Below are 10,360 nucleotides of genomic sequence, written 5' to 3' on the forward strand. Positions count from 1 at the left end.
ATAGCCACAGGACCGCGCTTCTGTCTGGGCAACATGAGAGTTGTGTACTGGAGCATTGTCTTGCAGGAGACGGACACCCTTGGTCAGCATGCCACGCCTCTTAAGCTTGATAGCGTCCCGCAATTTCCGCAGCAGTGAAGCATAATAAGCTCCTGTAATTGTGGTACCCTTTGCCAAGAAATCCATCATCACTACTCCGTGCTGGTCCCAAAACACCGTGAGCATGACCTTGCCTGCAGAGGGTTGGACACGTGCCTTCTTTGGGGGTGGTGACTCCACATGCTTCCATTGCATCGACTGAACTTTAGTCTCAGGATCATAGTGATGGACCCATGTTTCATCCTGTATGATAAGTCTGTCAAAAAAGTTTGCCTGTTTTTTTTGGCACATGTCCAAAAGATCCTTTGAGCAATTGACTCGTTCCTGCTTTTGGAAAGGTGTGAGCAACCTGGGAATCCACCGTGCAGACACCTTATGCATGTTCAAATTGTCATGGATGATTTTTTCCACAGACCCTACACTGATCTTGACATCTTGTGCTAACTGGCGAACAGTTATACGTCGGTCTGCCAAAATGGCGGTCTTCACTTGATGGATAGTGTCCTCATCAATGGCTGAATGGGGGCGACCAGGAATGGCAGCTGTTTCCCAAACCAAAACAAAAGTCGCATTAAGCATAGTACTGTGTGTAATGGTTTGACCTACTTTCTAAGATACCCTTATTTCTCTCGACCACACACAACCCTATGTTGATTTTGTATATCTGGTTACAACTGAATTATATATATCAGGGTTGTTTAAAATGATACCTTGCGACATTTGTTTAAAAAAAGTTGTATTTTGGTCGTACTTTGATATATATCGAAGGTCCATTACTGCATGTTTGTTTGAACTGACCTTGAAAGGGATTTCAGCAAGCACCCGTAAAATGGTTTCCAGGTAGCTAGTTACACCGTAGTTATCTTTTCCTGTCGATATTGAGAGCTCTTTGAAAAAATCACTGCGATTGGTGTAAAATGCCCGCCGTATTTCAGTTTTGAATTAGACCACCCAGTCCACATCCAGTTAATATACATTTAGACGAGCCTCGTTTGGGATCCAGCACATGCGGCAAAGACAGGCGAGCGGACGAGAGAAATATTATCTGCTTTCAAAACATTTGGTTAGTTCATTTTTATCACATTTCAGTATATAAATTTACATAACATGTCAAGGTCCAATTGGATATATGCAAAGCTTTATTTACTGACTTTTGCGAAGAAATATGACAAGTGTAAATGTTGAGTCGAATGTGGGTTATACCATTGTGACAAGGCGTAGGTGACGAAGGTTTAGATAGGGGCGATAACTCTCATTTGTTTACATAATTGTATAAATCAAAGTTATTTGCTGGGCGAAAATAGGCCTCCTTGACAGTCTCTGTTGCCCGTGCTGAGCCTAAATCCAATACACGAATCGATATAGTCGTAATCGTGACTTGTCTATGGTAAACTAATGTTGTTCTCAAACACTTTTCTAACTCAAAACAACAAATATAGCCCCATTTCAATTTGCCATGTTAACAGTGGATAATCTGAACATCAGTAGTGTTAACATATATATATTGATGGTTTTCAGTACATTAATTATACTTCAGGAAGTGTTAAACATTTGTTGTGAAATAGCATTTGGTAGATCTATCTATCTTATATCAACAACAACTGCTGAAAAACACTTAAAGTAGACAGGATAATGTTAAAATCATAATACACACACAAAAAAGGACCGATATCTTGAAATGCTTTTTATCTCAATTCTCTACAAACCCTTTCTCGCAAAGACCAAAGTGACATGTTTTTACCTACCACTTTGTTGAATCATATTTTATATTGTTCTCATAAATAGTAGAGCCAAAACTCCCAATATGAAAAACATAAGTAAAATTCAAGTTATTCCCATTTTTTAAATGAATTTGAAGTTCAAACTGTTTTCAAATCGTTTATATTGTAATGGTTTCACTTTGTCAGCCAGAATGCCTCCAACGCTGAGGGAGAAACAGAACCTTGATTACCTGAGACTCAACACTGGGCCGTCATTTAGGCTGCCGAACCCATGTACACCAAAGGAGAAAGGCTGGAGAAGTTCTCAGCTTTTTTATGTAAAGATTGTCGATTCTAAAACTGATGCAGATGGAACTGATTTGGTAAAGGTCCACTACATTGGGTTTTCCACAAAGTATGACCAGTGGGTGAAGGCATCTGCCACTGTAACAAGGTCATCCCTTATCAGCAGTGACCCAAAAGATGTTTTTCTTTTTAATGTCTTGTCCTTGGTGAAGGACAATCTCACTGTTTCCAGAGGGGTGGATTCAAAGGTTGTTATACGGTTTCCAATAGCATCTCCAGATGTGAGCACCCCACTCACTGATATTGCCCGAAATGTTTCACCAAAGTCCAGTTATGTAAGACATGAGTTCAGGTTCAATGATGTCCATGGACCAGACATCTTATTTGGAAACGATTGGTGGTACAGAATTGTTAACAAAGCAAATGATTTTGCTTATGTCAATAGGGAAACAGTTTTGTTTGGTTACTATGAGCGAAAGATGCGTGAAGAGTACACCCTGAACAATGAGCTCAAGCTTGCTCATAGAGGTTTTATGTTTTTCCTCAGATTTGTCAAGGAAAAGGGTAACAGAAATGATCTGTGTCTCTTACGGTGCATACTGAACAACTGAATGAACATGTGTCGATTTCCCTGCCCTGAAGCTGGTTGTGAATCCTAACTCAAGAAAGCATTTTTATCTACTCGCTTACATTTCACAACAGCTCGTTGAAATCTGCCCACATTTAACAAAATACATGTTTTGGACATTAACTTACTTGAGACAGATTTTAGGAACAAACATTTGATAATGTTGTAAAATAAGTTTGAAATCTTGAATTGCTATAATTTGCCTTTGAAGGAAGATTGTTTTTACTGCACAGTGTTTCAAGAAAGCTTTGAATGTATCTGTATTATATAGCTTAGGTATGAATTGGCCACCCATTGTGTCTCTGTTCTATTGTGTTACATACTGCTCAATCATGCCACTTAACAACCTGACTAGGAGATCAGGAATGACTGGCATATCAGATGTATTTAATGTAAGTGTATCAAAACTGACACTTTTTCAAGAATTTAAGAGATTAACACCGGTGAAAAACACATTTTCACCAGATATATGCAATGAAATAATAACTTTTGTTTGCAGACAAAATAAGATTGACTGCAGTACTCTTCACTATGGCAAAATGTCATCTACAATGGCTTCATATTTGAAAAAGCTTGTTTCAAAACATGATACAACCAGACGGAAGGGTGGGAAGCAGTATAAGACTCTGTTGGGGGCATGGGAGAAGGAACAATATTCCTTCAAAGTATTTGTGTCTGAACACAACATAAAAACATTAAAATCAAAATTGTTAAAAAGCATGTCTTATCTTCACAAGTACAAATCTTCTGTTAGGAAGGCCAAATCCTTACTTTTACAAAATGTAAATCTAAGGAAAAAGGTTCAATTGCTATCCACAAAATTGTTAAATGTACAACAAGGAAACTTGCTTTCAAGTGTGTCCAATAGACGCTCATTGAAATTGCATTTTCCTAATGGGGAGGTGTCCAGGTCCCAACAGTATAAAAGGAAACATATGATTGTGAGAGACTGTAAACAATCTTTAGCATTTTTAGACAGATATGAGCTTGAACCTATTTCAGTACAAACTCTGGACAGTGAAGGAAGGCAAATCCAGATATCTATGAAGGAGAACATGGTCAAAGAAACCGTTCCTCCTGAGGTGGAATTGAACAAAGTTGTTTATGTGAAAGATTCAGAAGGTATTTCAAACAAGGCTTACCATGAACTATCAATGATAGTGCCTACCCTTCCAAGATCACACAAGGTTCTTAAAAAAATCAAGGAATGCAACGAAAATGTTTTACTTCATGACACACCATATCCAAGCTTTGGGGTTCAGCAGTCTTTGAAAGAAAGACTCATTAGCTGTGTTTCACAAATTCTTGAAATGAAACATGACACCACAAACATTTTACAAACAAAACTTATTCGTGTGAAACGTACAGGTGATGGAACACAGTTTGGGAGAAGGAGAACTTTTATCAATTTTGGGTTCACAATACTAGATGATATGCTGTGTACTTCAGTAAAGGGAAACCATCTGTTAGCAGTATTTTCTGCCAAGGAAACTTATGATTGTGTTTCAACTGCTCTTTCTCAAATTATTGAAGAAGCTAAGGACTTAGAATATATTCATCTTGATGGTGTATGCTTTCAAATCAAGTTTTATCTGGGAGGGGATTTGAAATTTCTCAATATGATCTCTGGAATTGCGTCCTGTTCATGTAAACACAGTTGTCTGTGGTGTAAATGTTCGGCTTCAGACAGACACGATACTACCTTGCAGTGGTCAGTGACTGATGTCAACCATGGGGCTAGAACAAGAGAGGAGATCACTGAGTTGGCCAGAAAGAAATCACAAAATTTGAACTGTGTCCACACTCCCCTCTTTGATTTTATACCTCTCTGGAGGAGAGTACCTGACATGTTACACCTGTATCTTCGTATTTCTGATCAACTGGTGAAGCATTTGATATCAGAACTCCGGTTAATGGACAACATTGCCAGATGCACCAGTATTTACATCAGAGGCAAGTGCTCTAATGTATCAAAATTTGAAAATTTTGTTAAAGGATTGGGAGTTGATTTTCAATTCAGAAATGATAGGGAGTCTGGTAGGTTCACGTTTAGAGATTTTACTGGTCCTGAGCACAGGAAAATTGCAGATAACATAGTCTTTGCTGATTTCATTCCCCAACATTCCAAATTACAGTCGATATCTCTGTTGTGGAGTGAACTGAAACATATTTATCATCAGCTTCAAGAAGAAAGCTTTGAGGAGAGTGAAGTTTTAGCTCTTGATGAGAGATGTAAAAGGTGGGTGGCCACTTTTGGACTTGTTTACCAAAGCAAAGATGTGACGCCTTATATGCATATTTTGGCATACCACATCACAGATATGCTTAAGATACATGGTAATTTGGTGACATTCAGCCAACAAGGATTTGAAAAGTTAAATGACAATACAACTAAATGGTATTTTCGCTCTACTTCTCATAAGGGCAGGGAAGCTCTCAAACAAATCATTCTGAAACAGAATAGGCTTGAATCCCTTGAATGTTGTAAAAGAGTTGTACTGAAAGCAAAATGCTCAGTGTGTGACAAGTGTGGTCACAATAAACGGTCATGTGGCCTGAGTGACTGAGACAAATTGTAGTGGGCCATTTGTAGGAGTATATCACTACAACAGGAACTGTTTAATGCAGTATGACAGCTTAGCACTAGTGCTTCCTTGAGTGTAGATGCACTTCCTCTTCTGTCTTGTTGAGGACATACTTTGTTAAAAAAAGAATGTTATATACATTTGTGATACTTTGTCATTGTTCATCTTGAAACAAGATGAGTGATAATATTTCTGATAGGTTTTATTGGTGCAACAAGTGTAGGTACACTTTGTGATTTATTTGACCAAACCTTAGTTTATCATATCTGATAAACCTTGTTCAGGGAACTAGTTTCAGTTTAAATATGTTTCAACAAGTTTTGCAACTGAGCTCCATATGTTTTGTTAAACCGATTTCACTTTTTTTAAAAACACATTTTACTTATGGGCAAAGACTGTTTGTATCATTGTTTTGCCAGATTTGGAAAGCCCTATTATTTTGTGTGTAACGCTTTGAAGGCATCATTCTGTGTCAAGGTTATTTTTAAAGCCTATTAATGATTATGACGTGCTTAAACCTTGATAGGGTGAACGAGTTGTAGTTCTTCAGACATGTTTTGGTATCGATTAATAGCCAAATATGGACGTCTTAGCAAGGTTGTATGCACGCCAAGCTTATGTCTGTACCAGAAGATAATGTAATTTTAAAGAGACAACTCCTCAGTTCAGATGTTTCACATTCTCATGGCACTTACAAGAAGGAATATATTTTGGGATTCATTTTGCTTTTAGTTGTATCAAAATTTACCCCAAAACGTAAACTTTGAGGTGTTAGTAAAACAGCTTTTTCAAATCCAGATTTGTTTGCACCTGCTGGATGAATAACTTCTGCTGTAGTTGTATGAATCAGAAGGAAATGTTATGTTGAAGTAGCCACTGACATTACACTCAGTCTATCAAACTGTTATTGATTTTATCATTGAACCTATGAGGAAGTGTTTGAGAAATAATTAGCTTGAAAGATGTATAGCCTAAATGACTAAAGATAAGGTCTTTATATGAAAAGGCATAGGGATATCAACCGGAATCAATACATTTTGCATCAACTCCATGTATGGTGGCATTCTTTTCACTGAAATAAATGTTTACCTTACATAATAGATAAAAACTTGTCTCTTTTTTACCTCACTATGGTACAGTAGACACCCACCCACCCGCTCACTCTCACTCACTCACTCACACAGCCACTCAGCCACACACACACACCGCTGAAGATAACATTGTCTTCAAGACATAAACCTTACAACCCCCAGTGACCAAATGGAACACCCCACTTCACACGAGACTGTTTCAGGTGACATGTTTTCACTTGCGGATGTCCGACCACACTTGAACTGGCCATGCCAGTGTTTAACAACGTCATATGATGGGGCATCTTCCCCATAAGTTGCTTTCATTTCATCGAAAGTTTCTCTTGGTGTGCGACCTTTCAAATATAAAAACCTAATCACTGCTCGGTATTCTACTGGCTCAATTGTCACACCCTACTCGATCATAACACCTGTAAAAGTGGTAAGATTAATAGTTCGGTGCTGCAAATTCAGATATAAGCCATAGATACATGTATCATTACACATAGTACATAGAGACGTTCGCTTGGTACTTGCGTGAACCAATCATCAATCTCGTGTGTGCGACAGATGTTGTTAGTGACATGGTGTTATTATTGATAACACTCAAGCATTTACGTTTCATATAGGAACATGAACGGACAAAGGACTGTCACGGTCGCTGCTACAGTATTCGTTTATGTTGTCACCACGCTATTTCTTCTGGAAATACTGTCGAGCTTGGTTTATCATGACCGAAATGATTATGGCACTCGCAGGAAAAGGATCGTTAAGCAATGGGACATGTGAGTACCATGTCGCTTTATTGATTGGTCCTCATGTTGACAGATGCAATTGTATCAAAATATACTCACATGCATAAGAACAGATACTTCTGAGATTAAACGTAATATCCCGAGTGAATGTTTGTTTGTTTGTTTGTTTGTTTGTTGTTTAACGCCGCACTCAGCAATATTCCAGCTTTATGACGGCAGTCTGTAAATAATCGAGTCTGGACCAGACAATCCTGTGATTAATATCATGAGCATCGATTCACGCAATTGGGATCGATGACAGGCATCAACCAAGTCACCGAGCCTGGCCATCCGAGCCCTTTAGTCGGCACCCGAGCCCGTTAGTCGCCTCCTACGCCAAGCATAGTCGCCTTTTATGGCAAGCATGGGTTTCTGAAGACCTATTCTACCCCGGATCTTCAGGGTCCTGTATCCTTATTGGACCAGGCTTTATCTAGTAAATAGTCAAGTCTGGACCAGGCTAACCAATACATCGAGTGCACACACGGGTAAAATAATGCAGTGCTTCCAACATACACTGCATTTGCACTTAGGCACTTTCCAAGCAGATTATTATTAATATTACCATTTTCCATGTTCTGTAACAAGCAGAATCTGAAAATAAATTTTAAAATGCATGTTTCCATCTAACATTTCTTTTTTAGGCAATCCAAACCAAGACAAAAAGCAGATATTCCATACCTCAATACCAACCAGCCACTCAAGTATGACAGTGAAAAATCATACATACTTGACTCACTGTTACAAAAACTTTTGAAAACCCACGACAGACCAGGAGATGACTACTACGGTTTTAATTTGACGAGAAGTGACGAGATCTTAGTCACACGAGACGTGATAGATGAAAGATCAGATGAATGCAAAAACCGGAATTTCAACTACGCTTCTCTGCCTACACTATCAGTCGTCTCTCCATTCCACAACGAGGCTCTGACGCCATTTTTACGTCATGTTCACGCCTTGTTGGCCCGAACTCCGCCACAGCTCCTGATGGAGGTAATTCTAGTGGATGATAACAGCACCTTTTCATATCTAGGTGAAGACCTACAAGAATATTTCAGAATCTTGGATTCACGAATTCGAATAATACGTAACAAAGAGCGAAAGGGTTTGATACTTTCAAGACTGCAAGGGGAAGAAGAAGCACGTGGAGAAGTCGTGGTTTTCCTTGATGCCCATATGGAGGTTTGTAAGGGTTGGGCAGAACCACTGCTGGAGAGGATTAAGAATCGGCCAGCCAGTGTGGTCCAAGCGTACATAACTCCAATAGATGTCAATACACTGGCTCTGAAAACGGATGACAACGTCAAGTACAGGGGCGGATTTGGATGGGATATGAGGTAAAGGATAAAAACGATATAGTTTCAGTACCCTTTACTTATGTATTGTTATTCAACAGTCAACCCAATCTTCATACAACTACATGTCATTTTCATGTTTTGTTTTATTTTCTGATTGTACAGATTTATCCCTTTGCAAGTGTATATGATAGTCGCAAATAGTTATATCTTTCTTATAATGTGTAGTATTCAAAATAGTTTCTTTACTTTGAATAGGTACTAAGTATAAATTCAAGTATTATTAATGTTCTCGTCACGATATGGCTGAAATATTGCCGATGTGACTTTAATTTTAACTCAATTACCGTTTGTAATGATATAATCGTGTTGCGATTGTTGCAACGATCCGGGGGAAATGTTCTTGTTAGAAAACGAGCTGGTCTGAACCGATTGATGTTGGTTCTTCAACGAAACAAGTGGCACGACGACGATCTTTTTCGTTGTTCCAAGCAAGAATATCCACATCAGTTGTTTCTTATTAGCCAAGGTGCTTACCGTTCAGTATTAAGAAAGACGCACTGAACAACATTCACTCACCTATTTTTCTGTCAACAGGTACATGTGGTTTCCTCAGCCTTTGTATGTCAACCAGTTTCTCGAAAACGATTGGGAACCGTTCCCTACCCCGATATTACAAGGATCCTGTATCGCCGTCAGAAAGTCCTACTTTAATGCAGTCGGACGTTTCGATCCAGGCCTTCAGATCTGGGGAGGTGAACAATTCGATCTTTCCTTTAATGTCTGGATGACAGGAGGGAAAATTGAAACAGTTCCCTGTTCAAAGGTTGGGCACATATTTAAAGACAATAAGTACAGTTTTGGTTCAGAAGACAAGATATATACGATAACCAAAAATAGACTCCGCGTAGCTGAGATATGGATGGACGGGTTTAAAGACATCGTCCGATCAGCAGTGATCGGAACTCATTTTCCAGGGCGTAGCGAAGCTGACTTCAGATCCCATTTTCCATTCTTTACCGAAGCAGAATTGAAATCCATGCAGGATAGGAAAGCTTTACGAAAGAGGCACAACAGTAAGTCGTTTGCTTGGTTCTTAAAGACTCTCATGCCTGAACATAAAATACCATCGAGGGAGGATGTGAATTCAGGCGAAATAAGAAACGTAAGGACCAAACACTCGTTTTTCATCTTTGAAGACGGTTACATAGGCACAAAAGGAAATGAGGGTGGCGAGGCTATTCTTGTTCCAGACAATACTTTCGCTCTGGATAAGTATGGGAGGCTGAAATATGAAGACAGATGTGTTGGATATGGTGAGTGGAATCTTCTGGTGATCAAAGAGTGTCCATCTAAGGTTGGCGAGAAAGGATTTATGCCATGGACTTATGACAATAATCAGTTGATCACTTTCCATCAGTCAATGTATCTTTGTGCTACTCAAGCTAAATCAAGGATTCCTATCCACACAGGACAGGCAGTGGTACAGTTGCAGATGTGTGATGAACAAAACGACGATCAAAGGTGGACGTTTATGTTTACATACGGATGACTTAACACCATGAGCAATTCAAACAATGCTTCTCATCAATTTGTATTCACTTTTAAATCCTTTGCTTAAATTTTAACAGAAAACCATTGCGGATTTGAATCAGTGACTAAAAATATCCTGTCTCTAACAAAAAAAGCCCACATCCCTCGAGAGTATTAAATGTGCGTCCCTCATGCAGATACTTCGTTTGTTTGTTGTTTAACGCCGCACTCAGCAACATTCCAGTTGTATGACGGCGATCTGTCAATAATCGAGTCTGAACCAGACAATCCAGTGATCAAATGAGGATAGCTCGGGTGCCTCAGTTGTCTTAGGCGCTGCGATTCGC

The 10,360-nt window shown here is 39.1% G+C and overlaps 1 protein-coding gene across 1 annotated transcript; it reads left to right on the plus strand.

The window, feature by feature from the left end:
• Nucleotides 1–6,809: 6,809 nt before the first annotated feature.
• LOC124114376 (polypeptide N-acetylgalactosaminyltransferase 13-like) lies at nucleotides 6,810–10,360 on the plus strand. The gene is made up of 3 exons (XM_046474918.2): nucleotides 6,810–7,173; nucleotides 7,827–8,522; nucleotides 9,078–10,360. The coding sequence occupies exons 1-3, from the start codon at nucleotides 7,022–7,024 to the stop codon at nucleotides 10,030–10,032; spliced, it is 1,803 nt and encodes a 600-aa protein (XP_046330874.2). The 5' UTR covers nucleotides 6,810–7,021; the 3' UTR covers nucleotides 10,033–10,360.

Source organism: Haliotis rufescens, unplaced genomic scaffold (assembly GCF_023055435.1).
Source record: "Haliotis rufescens isolate VD_foot unplaced genomic scaffold, xgHalRufe1.0.p SCAF_8, whole genome shotgun sequence".
Lineage (NCBI taxonomy): Eukaryota > Metazoa > Mollusca > Gastropoda > Lepetellida > Haliotidae > Haliotis > Haliotis rufescens.

Bases quoted from the DNA above. Each gene is read 5' to 3' on its own strand.
- LOC124114376 (XM_046474918.2), top strand. From the start codon at position 7,022: ATGAACGGACAAAGGACTGTCACGGTCGCTGCTACAGTATTCGTTTAT. The intron at 7,174-7,826 runs GTGAGTACCATG...TTTCTTTTTTAG, and splicing joins ATCGTTAAGCAATGGGACAT to GCAATCCAAACCAAGACAAA. The intron at 8,523-9,077 runs GTAAAGGATAAA...TTCTGTCAACAG, and splicing joins GGATTTGGATGGGATATGAG to GTACATGTGGTTTCCTCAGC.